Genomic DNA, 19,141 nt, shown 5'->3' with positions numbered 1-19,141 from the left:
GGCATAAAAATAGAGAAAGAGTATTATATCTTAGAAAAAAATCAAAGAATCGATGTAATCTAGTTTTCTGTATACCAGATTCCAAGGAAGATCGACTTACTTCTACACTATCCATGTATGACGGTTTGGACATATATTGCAGTAAATTCTAACCCTGACTATTCACATGTCGTTCTAATGTGATTTACATCAGAATGCACTGAGTGGGTAGGTAATGATAGAATTCTTGGGTAGCTTGGGTATTAGCTGAACCTTGAAGTCATTATTAGTTTAGGTATACTACCCTCCTGTCTGAGTAACCTAGTATTTTACGGTCGCCATCATGAGCTGATTGGCCATTATGACAAGTATGTCAGAAATCATACCCGACATTCTTCCTCAGTCATAAGAACCTTCCATCATTACCGAACTGAACAAAAAAATAACATGACAGGTGCCGTATACGGTGCAGGAAATGCTTACCCTTCCGGAGCACCTGATTTCACTCCCGGTTTTTTGTGGAGTTCGTGTTGTTTCTTAATTATTATTTATAACTGTTGATGTAAATGTCCTTTGGTTTTGTGAGTCTTTGTTTACTCCTTGGTTTTGATTGTTATTGTCGTCCTACAGACAGATAGATTGGTTATCTAGTCTTCTTTTATAGGAGATTCTAATATGACGTCCTTATTACGCTTTGTAAACAAAGCCGTGTTCTAATGAGCACAAAATATGTTTGACACATCCGCACGAACTTACTGTTTATATTAACGTTATTTCCATCGTTATCCTTTAACATATATGCATTTAAGCAGCTAACATAAACTTTTATTATATATTTTTATAAAACAACATATATTTACTCTGCTCGTAGTTTTTAAACTTATCAAATATGAAATGCAATGCAGATTCCTCGATGAGGAAACGGGAACAGCCAAACATTTTGACGGTAATTTCGTACGCTTCGAACTATAAAAATACTGTATTTGTCCTATTAGAATCGAAATAATTCCTTCATGTCATGCTCTATGCTCATTTTAACATGGGTAGGCATTATATTTGACCACATTTTACACCTCGCTAATGCTCGGTGTAAAATATCGACAAATATAATGCCTACCCATGTTAAAATAAGCATAAAGCATGACATGAAGGAATTATTACTTAAGTAGTTTATCTCACCTAATAATGGCTTCAGCTTACAATCAAGCTAACCAAAGATTCTTAACATTCAATGCATTTTGCTGTAATAATTTTTGCATCTACATTTATTTGTCAAGTTCTTCTTTAACCGACTTCTGAATATGCTCATTAAAATAAGACATCACGGAGAACTTACAATTAATACACTTCAGTAAATAAATTACATTCTTAAAAAGATTTCGATTCATTTGAACAACTATTTTTCAATTGCAATGATATATCGTTTGAGGAGGAAAACATACATAAACAAGAATGTGTCCATAGTACACGGATGCCCCACTCGCACTATCATTTTCTGTGTTTAGTGGACCGTGAAATTGGGGTAAAAACTCTGATATGGCATTTAAATTAGAAAGATTATATCATAGGGAACATGTATACTAAGTTTCAAGTTGATTGGATTTCAACTTCATCAAAAACTACCTTGACCAAAAACGTTAACCTGAAATTTGCACTATCATTTTCTATGTTCAGTGAACCGCGAAATTGGGGTCAAAACTCTAAGTTGGCATTAACATTAGTAAGATCATATCATAGGGCACATGTGTTCTAAGTTTCAAGTTGATTGGACTTCAACTTCATCAAAAACTAACTTGACCAAAAACTTTAACCTGAAGCGGGACAGACGGACGAACAGACGGAAGGACAGACGGACGGATGAACGAACGGACGCACAGACCAGAAAACATAAAAATTCTTAGAATTGTCAAAAATGTAGATGAAATGCAAAGTGCAGAGGGTCCAATTGGGAACCAATTATGTATGATACTAAACCCCTAAAGGAAGGATTGTGCTTGATTTTCACAAGTTGAAGACATAATTTTTTAATTAGTTAAAATGAGGTTTGGAGCTGGCATGTAAGTTGCTGCTAGTAGTCCTTTGTTAATTTGTGTATCATTGTAATTTTGCTTAGTTTCTCCTGTTACATATTCTGACATCGAACTCAGTCTGCCTTTAAACTGAGTTTTACTGTACATTCTACATTAACTAGAGGTATAGGGGAGTGTTGAGTTCTCACAACACATGTTTCCCCCACATTGTTGTTAAAGTGCCAGTTGAAGCCTGCCTCCAGGTGCAGGATTTTTCGCTGTGTTGGAGACCCATTGTTGGCCTTGAGTTGTTTCCTGCTCTTTGGTCGGGTTGTTGTTTCTTTGACATAATGCCAATTTCCATTCTCAATTCCATCTTACAATAGAATCCATTGACCTTGTTTATTACCCCTTTTTTGAATCAATCTATGTGTATTCTGAAATTTGTCTAAATTTGGAATATAAACACAGATATGAGAAGTCATTATTTGATTATTTCATGCATATTCACTAAATATCAATAAATAAACAAGAATGTTTCCATAGTACAGGGATACCTCACTTGCACTATCATTTTCTATGTTCAGTGGACTGTGAAATTGGGGTAAAATCTCCAATTTACCATTAAAATTGGAAAGATCATATCATAGGGAACATTTTTACTAATTTTTTAGTTGATTGGACTTCAACTTCATCAAAAACTACCTAGACCAAAAACTTTAACCTGAAGCGGGACAGACGAACGAACGAACGGACGCACAGACCAGAAAAGTTAATGCCCATAAATGGGGCATGAAAATAAAGAAAGAGTATTATATCTTAGAAAAAAATCAAAGAATCGATGTAATCTAGTTTTCTTTATACCAGATTCCAAGGAAGATCGACTTACTTCTACACTATCCATGTATGACGGTTTGGACATATATTGCAGTAAATTCTAACCCTGCCTATTCACAGGTCGTTCTAATGTGATTTACATCAGAATGCACTGAGTGGGTAGGTAATGATAGAATTCTTGGGTAGCTTGCGTATTAGCTGAACCTTGAAGTCATTATTAGTTTAGGTATACTACCCTCCTGTCTGAGTAGCCTAGTATTTTACGGTCGCCATCATGAGCTGATTGGCCATTATGACATGGTAATGGCTGTAATATAACTATACAGATTGATAGACTGATTTAGGAATTACATCAATACAGTGGAGTTACAGACTTATAGGATTGTAAGTATGATTTATTTTATCACTTTGCACTTTCACATTTTGGCTGAACAGTTTGTTCAAATTTTTGACCAGTTTAACAATTTGATTTAATAAAACAAATTGCAATTGGGTCAAAATTTTGAATGAGTTGCAATTGGTGAATAGCAACACTAACAGTCAAGTCACTGTAACTGATCATTTGAGATAATAGTAGCCACATTTCAATCTTTTTGGGGGCAAAATGTCACATATTGCAAATTTAGAGCCTAAAACTTGAGTTTGTGCTATTTTTAGCTTTTCCCATCCTGACAATATGCTTTTATATAAAAAATGTCCTAAATAATGTTATAAATGCACAGAAAATTATACTGTAATGTGAAACATTGAAACATAGGTTGTTTACTACCCCCAAACAAATTTTATCATGCAGATTTAATGAAATTATTTGATTTTTACCCCTTATATCATTGCGTCATACTATGTTCTTGGCAGATAGCATAGCCTAATGTAAACACTGCAGAAACTCACAAAAGTACCATTTATTATTCCAAATTAAATTTTTATATCTTATATTTTATTAACTGATGTAAATAAACACAGTTAAATGGCCATGACTACACTTTTGATCAATTTGCAGTACTTTACTGACACCAGATGAAAAAAAGGGGGGGTCAATATTCCTTGACACTTCAATACCTTGGATTTTTTACTTAATTCATTGCAAAAATTGTGGAAAGTCTTTAAAGATGAAGAACAAACAAGGAAAAATCAGCAAAAACTGATCTTGATATTGAAAGTTTATGTTCCTGTAACCCAAAATGAAATTTTCAAGTATTTTCTATCAAAGTCATACATTACAGTCAGTTTAAATTGAGCTGTGAAATTTTTAATATAAGTCACATAATGCTCAGATAGGCTGTTTTTAACTACAAATTGACTAAGGATTAAGAATAAAGCAAAATAAAAGATTTCTAATCAACTTTTTTGTCTCTTTAGGTGTCATACCACCAATTACGCCCTTAAATTTAGAACGTATGTGAAAGTAGGCCTACTCGGACAAAAAATAGTGCATTTGATGTCATTGTTTACTTAAACTAACCAACAAATTGGCAGAAATGAAACTTTTGGTGAAAGAGAAATATATTAAGACCATTTTGAGCTAAAATTTACTTGTTTATGAGTTAGCATTCAAAATTGAGGATTAATGCACCCCATAGTATACTAATTTAAGATTTCAAGAAAACCAGGGGTTATTTTTAGTGGTACCTCTATTCGGAAGACCTTTTCTTTTTTATATGATTTTAAACACCTGTTGAAAATTGGCATGTAGAAAGCTGATACATGTACAATTCAGGATATACCTGGTTTCTATGAAGTTAAACTTAAGGTAAAATATTTAGAAAGCTGTGAAAATTGTAAAATTTGGTTGAACAGATAGGGACTTTTAATTGGTGGTATGACACCTTTTGGAGTTGTTTCCTGCTCTTTGGTCGGGTTGTTGTTTCTTTGACACATTGCCAATTTCCATTCTCAATTCCATCTTATAATAGAATCCATTGACCTTGTTTATTTCCCCTTTTTTGAATCAATCTATGTATTCTGAAATTTGTATAAATTTGGAAAAACATTCAGATATGAGTAGTCATTATTTGATTATTTCATGCATATTCACTAAATATCAATAAATAAACAAGAATGTTTCCATAGTACAGGGATACCTCACTTGCACTATCATTTTCTATGTTCAGTGGATTGTGAAATTGGGGTCAAAACTCTAATTTGACATTAAAATTAGAAAGATCATATCACAGGAAACATGTATACTAAGTTTAAAGTTGATTGGACTTCAACTACATCAAAAACTACCTTGACCAAAAACTTCACCATGAAGCCAGGTCAGATTGACAGACGAGCAAACAAACAAACGAATGCACAGTCAGAAAAACATAATGCCCCTAGGTTGGGCATAAAAATAAGATTGTTATGGATATGCCTTTTTTTTTAATTAAAATATATATTTGGATTATAACTAATATAAAATTTTCACACACTATAACAAATGAGAACACCCTGGGACCAGCCCAGTATACATAACAATAAATGTAAAACAAGGAATGCATGTCAAATCATATGATGTATAAGGTTAAAATACATAAATGAGGTACATTTAGTTTGATTGATTGAGGTTTCCAGACACAACCAGCTGCATATGCAGCCAACTGTGCATTCATTTATATTCGTTGGATACCAATTTCGTGGATTTCGTGGAAACAGGTAAACCACGAAATTAAATGTTCAACGAATGACATATCTTTCATAGACTTGTATGCAGACTTGGACAAAACCACGAAATTAAATATCCACTAACTAAAGTTTTCCTTTATCAACGAAAATTGGTACCCACGAAAATAAATGAATCCACAGTATATGCATGCTCTTTCAAATGTATAATCAATATGTATCAATATATTTCTGAGCTTGAAAAAGTCAGATAAGGTAAACAAAAACTTTATTTGTTGATTGATTGATGTTCGCTTTATGTTGCATAGCGCAAAAAGACTATACCAGGCATTTGGGATTCTGTGTACGCAAAACCCTTATTCAATAAATTAATAAAATATGTAACAAAAATTGATTACAAATGAAGTATATATATATTTCTCTTATTCTAAATGTGTTTAAACTGGTTTAAATAAATTTTGATAAAATTTGTGACTTATAATGTCATGCAATAAATCAAAATTCAGAAATTGCATTCCTTCTCTTAATCATTTTAGATAGTAAATGTAAAATATCCAAATGTGTTACAAACATTTAACGAGTCATCGTTTTTTAAAGTTTTTTCTTTAGAAAATATGCTTATTTCAATAATCCATTGCAAAGTAGGTTAATAGATAAAAAAATCCATGGAGGAACAAGTAAGCAGTTGGAAGCAATGTTGTAAATGTCAGAGAGACAGCAACCCAACAGCATAATTGTCAATGAACAGAACAGTATGATTTAAAACCAGTACCGTATATTTTCGAATTTAAAGCGCATCGTTTTATAAGCCGCACGGCCGTTTTTTGGGGGGAAGATTGTTTTTGTCCTTACATAAAACGCACCTGAATATTAAGCGCACACTGAAGAAAACGTATATTTATTCTACTGACCTGATAGTGTCATGAATATTTTCTCCTTTTGTAACTCACACCGTAATTTGTTTCATTTCTATTTTCAGATTGGTGAGAAAGTTGAGAGTATTTTTGAATATATTTATTTGTGTCATATTAAAATAAAAAATCGTAATAAAATAATTATACTTTTCTCATTGTTTTAATTATGCCAGTTTCGTTTGATGTTTTTTGTCAACAATGGCCATGTGTTGACAGCTTGGGTGTCCATTGAACCTTGTTGTTTTGATTAAAATTAGTATGGTATTGATTGCTTGTTTATTGTTTGAATTGGCATTAAGGATTTAAATTAATCTTAAAAATGTATGCATGAAAGGTCACCCAAGCCATAAAACTGCCATTGTTTACCTTGATTATGACCTACTTACCTGTACCCACGTGTGAAAACTGTTCACCCAAAAGTCAAGATTTTTTTTTAATTAAATCAATCTTAAGAATTTTATTGTTGTCTATAAAATAAAAGTTGAAGTTTTGAACGTAACAAACATTTTTCAATTTTAATTTGGATGAATACAAGAAACAAAACAATTTACTTTTTGCAAGTCATTGTTTAAATGAAAGTGTTATGAGCAATGACAAGGGGGATTAAAAGAAGACGGCAATAAATAAATGTTTTAACAGATTAAATTATAAAAATTAGTATTCTTTTTTTTTTAGTTAAACATCCAATAATATTTCGTAAAGATATTTCGTTTTGAAACACAATAAAACGACAAACAGTTACTCTTCAGTATTTTATCCTGTTTGGTACCTCTTCTCAAACACGATTATCTCTCTTTGTTTATGAAGCACTTTAAAGTGTCGATTTAAGCACATGCATCACCATCGTCATTTAAAGAAACTTGTAATATTGGCAAGACACACAATCACTTTCTTTATTATTTCATTAGAAAATTTTATATTAAAACACATTAAATCAACTAACAACTACATATTTATGATAAATACACAATTAATATCCTGTATGGACACAGTTATCTTTCTTTGTTTACGAAATGAACACTAAACACATGGTTATCGACTTCCTGTAAACCAACAATGATTGAATGAAATAAAAACAAACGATTTAGTTAATATATTTATTTATTCATAACAAAATATGCAACATTAACAATTTATCAAGTCACTGCAAGCACTTGACAATCTGACTGTCTCCAGAAAACAAATCCAGATATTTTTTTCTTTCACCGTCGTCCTGAAAACAGAAAATAATACTTACATAACACGCACCCGAGTATAACACGCAGGGACAAAGACAGAGAAAAAAACCTGCGGCTTATTTAACGATTTATACGGTAATAAGAAACCAAAATTGTTGACTTTTATATAATTTATTGGCTGAATTCCCTAAAAGAAATCCCCAATAACTTCTTTTAAAATAAAAATATATAGATATTAAAATGACTGCTGATCTTTTTGGTAACCTAATGAGTATATGACATCAAATATGAAGCTGCTAATTCATTCTTTATCTTGGGAACCAGTGTTCATGGATTGAGGAAACATTGTAGTTGCAGATATTTGATATTGTTGTTTTTCTAAAGTCAGCACACAATTCTATAGAAACTAGCACTTGTTGAACATTTTTATTCATGATTAATCTATATCCACAAAAAATGATACCCCAAAATAATAATAAATACACAGTATTCAATTTCATAAAAATGGTAAAAAAATATATATCAGTTCATATATACATAATTAACTAAGAAGAAACAATGGCACTGTCAGAATTTCATGAAAAAGCAACAATATAAGTCAGTGTTCATTCTATTCAAAATTGTATGCCTTTTACATTCAAAAATTAGAATGGTACGTTCATGTATAATATTTGATTGCAAGAAACAGCAAATCATATCTTTGGTTTAAGGAAGTATAAAATATTGTTCATCAGTCCTGTTAGGCTCCTATGGTACATCAGGTATAGGTGGGGGTGTTGGTGTGTTAGCCATATTTATCTGTATACCTAAAAAAGAATAAAAAACAATTGAGATGTGGGATTATTGCTATTTTAAAAAATTTTCCTTTCATCTTACCGACTGATAATTTCCTTTCTCAGTACAGTAGAGTGATATGAAAAATTATCGCTATAAACTAAGGGTGCATGTGCTGTTGTCAATGAAATCAACAATGTTGTCATAGGTAAAATAGTGAAAAACAAATTATCATTTGTCTACTGAATTTGATTGCTTTTCTCATTTTCACTGTATCAGCTCAAGCTAGAAAATCAATCTTGTTTAAATGACCAATCTATAATAAGTATATGTCAACAGAAATTATCTCTTTTTGGGTATCTGCAACACTAAACCAGCAAAGGCATACCTGTCAACCTCTGAAACCTTCAAAGAGGGAGATCTCCCTCTCAGCTATGACAGCTGAGGGGGAGATTTTGCGCGAACGACCTTTTCAAGTGAAATATATGACCAGTTTATTTAGGGTCTCTAAAAACACTGCAAAGGACCTCCTTTTGTGCACAAAGGAGCACAAAGGAGCACTAAGGACCCTAAAAAAGTTTGATAAAAGCACAAAGGACCTGAAATTCCCTTTAAAGCATAGAAATATTATAATTCCTGAAGAAAAATGTAAAAAACATAAAATAATTTCAATAAAATGTACGATTTTTATAATGTACGATTAGGTGTTATCACCAGTATTGGATTGGAACCGACTTTATATCCGGGCTATGTGATAGCTAATGTATGTGAATTTTTAAATAGTTGTTATATGATATGAATGATAAAAACGTCAATTATTATTCTAAATATTTTGTTGTTGTAATATATTTTAATATAAGAGACTTTACCAAAACTACGAAAATTATGTAAGGATACCGATGTTTTGCTCTCGTATTTCATCATCAGCTTCCTTTATATATGGTTATATGTATTGCTATGACGAAAACATTTCTAAAGGCACAAAGGGAATAATATGGCAATAATTCTAAAGGTAGGAAATTAATTAAAATTTGTTAATCCGTATTTCATAAACTACAAAATACACTATGTTTTATAAAATTTTATTCTGCACAAAAACAAAGTATGTACTGAAATTTTCTAACTTGATGATTCTTAAATTGCTTTAACGAAAATGTTTCTAAGACACAAAGGGAACAAACAGTATGGGATTTATTCTAAAGGTATAGGAAATTGGTTTGAATTTTTTTAACCCTTTTTCAAAATTTCAATACCGTGTCACTTTGTTTTTATCAATTTTATTCGCACAAAACAAAGTAGTTTTATTGAGAGTGATACATGTTGAAATTGTGAAGTTTGAATGTTTCAATGAAGTACTCTGTGATATTTTTTGTTCTTTTACTTCTCATAAAATTTAGAGTAAAATGTACCAAAATTTCTTTGAAGATTTTTTTATTAACACAAAGCTTGAAGCAAAAGTAAATAATTAGTACTATATTTGACATCCAAGCTGTCAAGTGAAGCCATTTAATTTATTATGGTCTGTGATTCACAGGTAACAACAACCCTCATCAGTGACACAAAATGTAATTAATGTTGACTTGTCATTCAAGGCTAAAGTATCTAAAAGCGGGAGATTCTATACTCCCGCTCAGGAGGGTACCGGCAAGCAAGAGATTTCCTGAATTCCGCCATTTGAGAGGGAGTCTCCTGCAAATGGGAGGGTTGGCAGGTATGAGCGAAGGTGTCACCTCACAAGAGATTTTGTGACACTTGAGCTCTTGACGTCATACAACAATAACTTTTAAGTCCAAATTTTCAAGGAAAGTCAATGGTAAAGTAAGACAAATAGATTATGATCAATGAGACAACAACTAAACAACACAACAAATATAAAAGACATGTTATGGTAAGCATACAGAATTCAGAGTACACAAATGCTTAAACTATATATATCAAATACCAATGTTCAAGGTTTTGGTTTCACCCAGCTTGTGTTGGAATCAACAACCTTAAAGCCTGCACATTACAAAAAACCACAATTGCTGTCTATATTTTTTCACAACCCATGGCCAACTTCTCAATGTCATATCAGAAATTCATGAAAATCTAAAGGGAGCGTACATCAATAGATTTTTATAGGTTTTATTCAAATTGGTTAAAGCATTTTTGAGTTAATGTCCGACATGTTGATGATGGACGGACTTACAGACAACGGTTTACCATAATACGTCCCTTAAACAGGCATATAAAAACTGGTACTGTGGATTCATTAATTTTTGTGGTTACCAACTTTAGTGAATTGATTAAAACTTTTTTTGTTGATATTTGATTTCGTGGTTTGACCACAGACTGCCTTAATTCTTATAAAAAAATGTGTACTTTATTGGACATTGCAATTTGCAGTTCCCTAAAAACCATGAAATCCATGAAAAATTGATATCCAACAAGTAATTATGAATCCACAGTAATTATATTAACAACTTTACCTGTCTTTTCCATAATCCAGTCTATGTGATATGGTACACTTTGATAAATAGCTGGAATTTGGTCTCCACGACAATAAGGCTTCCCAAAGCTGGTTACACCGACTAACTCCCATCGTCCATATTCATTTTGACATACTAATGGACCACCTGAATCACCCTGGAATATAAATATGTAGCATTAAAGCTATTATCCTAATGCTAGAATATTAAAGGTTTGGTCCACTTGCTTGCTTTGTTTATATTAATTTTTGCTCAAGATTGGAATCTGCTATCAATAGATAAGGAAGTTAACCACACCGTTAACTTGCTAGCATTAGGATAACAGCTTTAAACATACATTCAAGATGTAATGGCAGGAGAATGAATTTTGCTATGGAAATCGAATTTAGAGTAACATTATATACTATTAATATATCAATTTTTGTTACAATACTTGAACAATAGATTTTTTGGCAAATTATTTTCCTAATTTTCACAACACAAAAATATATTGAGTTAGAGAATGTATTTCTCAGTTGAAAAGATATTACAGGGCTTGCTTTTCCTATCATGATTTCTTTGATAAAGGGTTCAGCTGCTCAAAAGGAAGCTATTTATACAAAAATTCCAAGTGGTAAAGTTAAAATCATCCCCTCATAAAGTTTTACAGACACCATCACCAGTTGCATGGTTGACACTTATGAAATATCCGTTTCACAAATTTTATTGGACTTGCTCCTTATGTTGTATCTACAATCCCTTTCCCTTTTCCTGAATGTAACCTACCAAATTAGACTACTAACTAGGTATGAACTAACTGTGCAACACGACAGATGTCAAATGTGGAGCAGGATCTGCCAACCCTTCCTAAGCTCTGTCTTTAGTTTTTCTATGTTGTGTTTTTTAACTATTGTTTGTCTGTTTGTCTTTTCGTTTTTAGCCGTAGTGTTGTCACTTTATTTTCAACTTATGAGTTTTAAGGTCCCATTATAAAACCAGGTTCAATCCACCATTTTCTACCTTTAAAAATGCTTGTACTAAGTCAGGAATATGACAGTTGTAGTCCATTTGTTTGATGTGTTTTGCCATTTGATAAAGGACTTTACTATTGAATTTTCCTTGGAGTTCAGTATTTTTGTGATTTCACTTTTTACTTACATGACAGGATGGGGAGTATGGGTTTTTGTTCTCTACACAGATACCAGTAGCAGGTACATTAATTCCTAAGTTAGCCTGAATACTCTTGTTACATCTGTCTACATCTACATTGATGTCTACTCTCACTTCTTGTAGATGGTCTGGCACTGGAGCTATGAAAAAAATAAATCTTAATTTTAAAAACGAAATCTTGAAAAAAATTTGGGCAATTTATATTGGTATTTATTTCATAAAGATAATCCTACATTGAAAAAAAAATTATATTCAACTAAAAACACATCTGGTATAAGCCTGTATTAAGACTTTAAGTCACTTTGGCAAATCCAAGAAATTAAATATCTAAGAACATTTATTTTTTGCAGTCAACAAAAATTAGTACCCACAAAATAAATACTAATTATGTGAAAGAAGTTTTATGATTGTAAATAAGACAACTCTCAATAATGGACCACCTGACAGAGACATTTACAACTATAGGTCACTATACAGCTTTTAACAATAAACAAAGTCCATACCACACAGTCTCTTGTTCTCAGGGACTACGGTTAAAAAAATCCAACTTACCAAATTCTATGTCTTCTTTATATCCCCAGCCAGTGACGTAACAGTTATCAAAACTTTCTTTAACTTCTGTGGCGAGACAGGCAGGTCTTACATAGGCATTATAATTTGCTGGCTGTGACAGTCTTACAATGGCTATGTCTGACAGGTAACTATTACTGGATCCTCTGTAGTCTGGGTGAGACCATACCTGGGCTACGTATAATCTTTGTCCGTCATCCCATGCTCCGCGCATTTCTGATTCTTTTACTTCACCTACATGAATCATATAACTGCTCCAACTTCTGAAAATACAAATTTGAAAAAAAAGTTAAAAGACAACTTTAAGAAATAAAACATTTTTTTTGTTTTGATCATAACTTTAAATGATGTGACATTTGTGTTCTTGGCAATAGCATTATGCAACAATTACATGAAGTCCCATATATATAACTTGTACTTTTTAATCCAATTACAATTATTTTCACTTTTACTATCTTAATCTCTAACTCATAACTTTTTAACTTGGATGGCCAATGAAACATCATACTGTAAATTTTGAAAATATTGCAAAATGCGACAGGGTTATAATCATAATAATTTAAACTAGTATTTTGATTTTTTTATATGAATTAAAAGGATATTTCTCAATATCGCAAAGATTAAAATGAATTTTTAGTCTAAAATGAGAAAATAGCAATAATAAATGCATGCAATACTTTCTGAGTTTACAGTAGTCCAAAAAACAAAATTAACAGTAGGCAACAAAAAACTTTTTCATTGAAAAAGGTGTACGAAATATTTTGGCGGTTATCATTTTGATGTATTTAAAATTTTTATCAATACCTTTGCATGTACACTTTTAAATTGGTGGAATTTATTATGGCAATTTTTTCTATCCACGAAAATAAGCAAAAATTTACACCCGCTATAGGGTACTTACTCGACACAATGAGCTGCAGTAATGGCATAGTAAGGATCGATTAATGTGGCTCCACAGCCAGAACTTCCGTCCATAAAGAACAGAGCTTGCCATGGCCACTCTCCTGGTGTGGCATCATTTCCAAAGAGTACGTAGGATCCAACGGAGGTCGAGGAGACGGAGGGAACTCCACATTCTGTAATACAAATACAAACGTAAGGGAATTTTAACACTGCTCAGTATAAAAGGACACTTACATGAATAATTGATTGGAGATTGATTTAGGGAGCTACCATTTGATTTTTATGTGGAAAAGAAGGGATGGTAAGGATGACAATTTTGTCCTGCATTTTTTTTTATTATGTTGTCATCCTACCTTTTTTCTTGCAAAGTGTCTCATCCTGAGTTTTTTTTTACTCAAAACTCCTGTCCTGCCTTTTAAAAAATTAAAAAAAAAAAATCAAATGGCAGCTCTATTAGGCCATATCAGGGGAAATAATTTGTCCTATAACTATAAAATAGTTGTGTGAATATTCTACTGCATAGCACACTGTTGAATTTTATGTTATTTCCCTAAAAATCAAATCAATTTTAAACCTGGATTTTCAATATCATTTCTTAAGTATGGTCACTAATGGCAATTGACCTACAATGTATCTTGACAGATCTTACTAGAAATTAGGGGATCTATAGTGATGACAGACTCTGCTTGATAAAATTCTTTTAAAAGTAAATGCCAATATTCAAATTAAATGTGTCCTGTATATTATGTTTCATAACATTGTGTTAAAATGGAAAAACAAATTTGTTCAAACAGGACTTTTATTATCACTAGGAAAACAAAATGATCTAAATTTTAAGGTAAATAGGGGGGAATAACTCTTGAGCTAGAAATATCAAAAGCATCAATATCAAACTTGACCTTTTTTTTTATGATGTATGGCATTGACTATTTTAAACACTAGAATGACCTGCCATTGTGAGATTCAAAAGTTTAACACTGCTGATTTCATTCTTACACATGTCAGAATCAAATATTCCCATGAACTAAAACACTGAGGATTTTGTTTTTTACACATGTTAGAATATTAATGGCTGGCCCTTCTATAAAAATTGAATAAATACCACCTATGGTTAAATGCAAAACCATTGAAGCATAACTAATTTAACCAGCTGTAATTGTTTCCGTTTTTGAATTTCCTGTTGGTTGGTGAAGCAACCATCAAATCTTAGACAAATAAACAACTTTGAATATCTATTTGGAAATCATAATAATTTGAGCTCACCATGTAGAAATCGACCTTATGCAAATACATAATTACAATACATCAAATAACCTATTTCGCTTAAACAAAATTCTATAGAAAGTCTGTATCAGTTTGAAAGTTAAACTGTTGCAAGAGCATCTTCAAAATGGACTAGAAGTTATCTTTTGTTTTGTTTTGAATGTTCCAAAATCAATCAAAGTCTTATTCATGTACATGTGCATTTACATAATGTTAATTTTTATACGACACAGCCCATTTCCTAATTGTAATTGAAAGTGTTTTCTACTCACCTATGTCTCCACACTGAAGTGATAATGCACTACAAGACCTGCAAAGAGATATAAACTTTCATTAATAACAGTGCCGTTTCACTGGTACTACTGAGGGGGATAGGACCTTTATCAGGACTCCAGGATTGGGTGTTTTAAGCTCGGGATTTCGAGATTGATCCTTTGGGATCCAGGAATTCTTTTTTCCGGATTCGTGTTTTTGAGCACGGGATTTCGGGATCAGGACCCTACCCCCCCCCCCCCCCCCCCCCCCCCCTCTCACTCTCTCACTACTCATTTGAACCAAAGTGATGAAGGTATACAATTATAAAGAAATTAATGTTTTAGGTAACACCAACTGAATTCTTAAATTTACTGATTCTCAAATTCAAGAGAACATTAGAAGCTAGCTGTCTTTGTGATTTGTTTTCCATTGACACATTGTTCTATTTTGGGAAATTAAGCATGGTCTAAGATTAACCGCAATAAATCGTGACAACAAAGAGTATGAAATCTCTTATGAAACCATTATAAAAAAAGAAGATGTGCAAACAGTGATTGATTAAACAATTTCGGCTACATTACAGTAAATAAAGGAAGTATATAAAAAAAGAAGATGTGGTATGATTACCAATGAAACAACTCTTCACAAGAGACCAAAATAACACAGAAATTAACAATTATAGGTCACTGTACTGTTCATTAATCTGTTGAACATAACATTAAGATTTGTGATCTTCCTGTAGCTACCATGTTGCCCAAAACTAGTATGAAACAAATAATAATATATCCACATTAGATACTTACATTCGAGGGTTTAACACATAGTTAGTGATGATACCAGTAGGATTGTCAGCAGACTGTGCCAGAAACCCATCAGTTATTGATGCTCCTGCAGAGTAACTACTGTATGGTCTGAAAATAAAACAAATGTAAAAATTAACACTGACTATAAACCTCAATAGATTTAAGTACCGGTAAGATTCCTTATTATTAGAATATAGATTATGTATCTGGGTACTCAGTCTTAAAACTTTACTCTGTACTCAGAGTACTAAATTTATTATTGAAACGCCAATTACAGTATTTTGATTGGTTGATTTCTGAGTATGAATATGATTATCGTACAACAAAGTTTTATGGTCGCAAGGCCAGCATTCGCTTACAGAGATATTCACAATTAAATACTTTCAAAACATAACTCCGAATCTGTTATTTTAAAAGTCCATGTTTCACTACAGATAACCTTTGTAAAAAAGTTGATAGAACAGCTCTCAATAGACAACTTTAGAGTTCGATGCATTATCATCAAAAACTTTGGTTTTGGTGAACATCATTTGTGTGTTTAGGGGCGTCGTCACTTCCGTTTTAATGTTGAGTGAGTGGTTGGAAAACTATAAAGCTATATTGCACAAATTTTTCAGGCAAATTGAACTCTCATAATTGTCTTTCAGCACTGCTGTCATTAGGGAATTGTGAATAAGTACATACAGAACAAATATTATTTCTAGTTTATCCTGCACAATGACGATCACGAAGACGCTTGATGAAGGTTTATAGTGCAGGGATACAGGCGATGCCCTCTATCTGGTAAATGACATCATAAAGTTTTTTTCGGTGACGGACAATCTCGAAAGAGGTCTATTGATTTTTTTTTTAGGACAGAATTAATCAAAAACATATTTACAAACAAGGGTAGCCCCAAATAGTTGTTTCTGAGATAGTTTTATTTGTATCAATAAGCATGAATTTTTCTAAGACCCTTTCAATTACATTTGCTATATTGCCTTGCTTAGACTTTGTTATTCTAGTTTATATAGTGTCTTTCTTAGAGTGTCATGTACGATGAATTCAACACATTAATGTTTGGTAATTAACCAATTGCAGTGAAAGTGATGTTTAACTAACATGATGACCACATGCCATTCAGATGTATTTACTGATATATGTGTGTGTGTTTTACATACCCATATCCAGTGATGCTACAGAGATATTCTGCTAGTGTCTGATCATTTAAATAACACAATGTCGTCCATGAACCATCTGTATATACTGAGACTTGACCATTGTCTTGTCGTTTTACTGCAAAATAAAAAGAGAGTGACTAAATAAACTCATCATTGAAATTTTTATATTTACATCAGACACGCATTTCGTCTTCAAAAGACTCATCAGTGACGCTCGAATAAAAAAAATGTTAAAAAGGCCAAATTTAAAAGATGAAGAGCATTGAGCACCAAAAATTCTTAAAGTATTGCCAAATAAAATAAGTACTGTCAATTCAGGAAAGTAATGCAATGTTTTCATTAATGCGAAAAAGAGAAACTATATCAGGTTTTTAATAATTATAAAAACTCTTCACATGAAAAATCATTGACAAGCAACCTTTGCCTTATATTTTACATATGTACACATACCACATCTAAATTCATCTGATTTATCTGAGCACTGTGGAACTCCATCACAACGTTCCATTAAAGGTACACATTCATGGTTACTGCATTCAAACTCATTACTACCACAGGTGGCTGAAAAATAGAAAGGAGAATTTTATATATAAGTATCTAAATTAAACTTTAGCTTTATTTATCTGCTGCTGAACAACCCAGAATGTGTTTCAGCAGGAGTTTTACTCTTTATCAGATTATCATTATTTTTACTATGAATCGTATTTGCACATAATTATACAGGTTACACACTAAAATATATAGAAAAATCCTGTTTAACACTTTTTTTTAAATAATATAATGCTACTCATTGCTTATAAAAAATGTCAGGTTCATATTAAGCCAACAAATGTTAATGTAAAGTAATGCAATGTAATCTAAAACCAAATACCTTGATGGAAAGATAATGATTTGAATAAAGCCTTTTGAATTCAGGTGTTTGTGCATTGGAGTTCTTTTATTACAGATGAAACCACATTATTGCTATTTTATGAAATTTTCTTTGATCTTAAAGACTAATAATTTCCTTTCTGAGCACAGTGATATGAAAAATTATTGCTAGGAACTAAGGGTGCACGTGCCTTTGTCAATGAAATTAACAACGTCGCCATAGGTAAAACAGCGATAAACAGATTATCACTGGTCATCTCAACTCAATTGCTTTTCTCACTTTTGCCGCACCAGCTCAAGCAAGATATTCAATCTTGTTTAGATGACCAACAATAATCTATATATATACAATGTAATCTTAAACAAAATACCTTGACAGAAAGATAGCGATTGAAGTCAAGCCTATTGAATTCAGGTCTTGAAGGCATAAAACTTTGCTCAGTGCTCAGAGCACAAAAATCATGCTCGAAACATGAAATCCAGCAATTTGATTGGTTGATTTTCGAGTCTGAGTACAAAAATCATGCTTGAAAGTTTTATGACCGTGAGGCCAGGTGTTTGGTCATTGGTGTGTTTATATCACATGAGAAATCACATTACATACATTCATATTCAAATACATACCACAGTTTTGTTCATCAGCAGAGTTTGGACAATCTACATTTCCATTACACAAAAGATCCATAGATATACATGTAGAATCAGAGTCACCGCAACTAAACTCATTCTCAAAACATTCTGTAAAGATAACATAAATTGTTTATTTTTTATTCTTCTTCAAACAGTCTTTTGTTTAATGTTTAATAAGTTATTGACAATTAATGTTATATATTAAAAAAAATGGACACTTACCAATTATTTAGCACAATATAATGACTTATACAGTTAAACCTGTACACCTAAGGACCACAAAAACTTGCTGAACTGAGGATCAAAATTCTTATACAGCAGGATAGGAAGAGAGTGACAAGCTGACAAGACAGGTTTTCTTCTAGCAGAGGTGACCTTCATAACAGATCTGTATTTTGGTTTTGTGTTGTCCCGTTACTTTCAATATTTTAGGTTTGTATAGCCTTGGTTTTTTTACTAGCAGGTAATATTTAGACTATCTTTGGTAGACATCTTTTCAATCTCAAATGAACAAAACCAAGAATTTATAATGACATTTATGTGTCGTTTGGTCTCTTGTGGAGAGTTGTCTCATTGGCAATCATACCACCTCTCCTTTTTTTATATACTTCCTTTATATACTGTAATGTTTAATATTAATTTAGAAATTGTTTAATTAATCACTGTTTGACCACCAAGAAGCACATCATCAAAGGAGAAGATCAAGATCATCATTATCAAATACCTGTAATAGAGCAGTCAATAGCCTCTAATATAAACCACACTAAATGTAAGC

The 19,141-nt window shown here is 32.1% G+C and overlaps 1 protein-coding gene across 1 annotated transcript in view; it reads right to left on the bottom strand.

Annotated features, from left to right (window-relative positions):
• Positions 1–7,673: 7,673 nt before the first annotated feature.
• The window catches only part of LOC139498060 (MAM and LDL-receptor class A domain-containing protein 2-like), a 257,555-nt gene continuing 246,087 nt past the window's right edge, over positions 7,674–19,141 (bottom strand). Inside the window, exons 84-93 of the mRNA XM_071286361.1 lie at positions 18,361–18,474; positions 17,317–17,427; positions 16,867–16,981; positions 15,707–15,814; positions 14,921–14,958; positions 13,384–13,558; positions 12,465–12,745; positions 11,901–12,052; positions 10,764–10,920; positions 7,674–8,327 (exon numbers count right to left, since the gene is read on the bottom strand). Coding sequence (XP_071142462.1) covers positions 8,269–8,327; positions 10,764–10,920; positions 11,901–12,052; positions 12,465–12,745; positions 13,384–13,558; positions 14,921–14,958; positions 15,707–15,814; positions 16,867–16,981; positions 17,317–17,427; positions 18,361–18,474 — 1,310 coding nt within the window. The 3' untranslated portion in view covers positions 7,674–8,268. The remainder of the gene's footprint in view (positions 8,328–10,763; positions 10,921–11,900; positions 12,053–12,464; positions 12,746–13,383; positions 13,559–14,920; positions 14,959–15,706; positions 15,815–16,866; positions 16,982–17,316; positions 17,428–18,360; positions 18,475–19,141) is intronic.

Source organism: Mytilus edulis, chromosome 12 (genome assembly GCF_963676685.1).
Source record: "Mytilus edulis chromosome 12, xbMytEdul2.2, whole genome shotgun sequence".
Classification (NCBI taxonomy): Eukaryota; Metazoa; Mollusca; class Bivalvia; order Mytilida; family Mytilidae; genus Mytilus; species Mytilus edulis.
The sequence above is the reverse complement of the archived record's forward strand: the minus strand, read 5'-3'. Positions and strand labels throughout refer to the sequence as shown.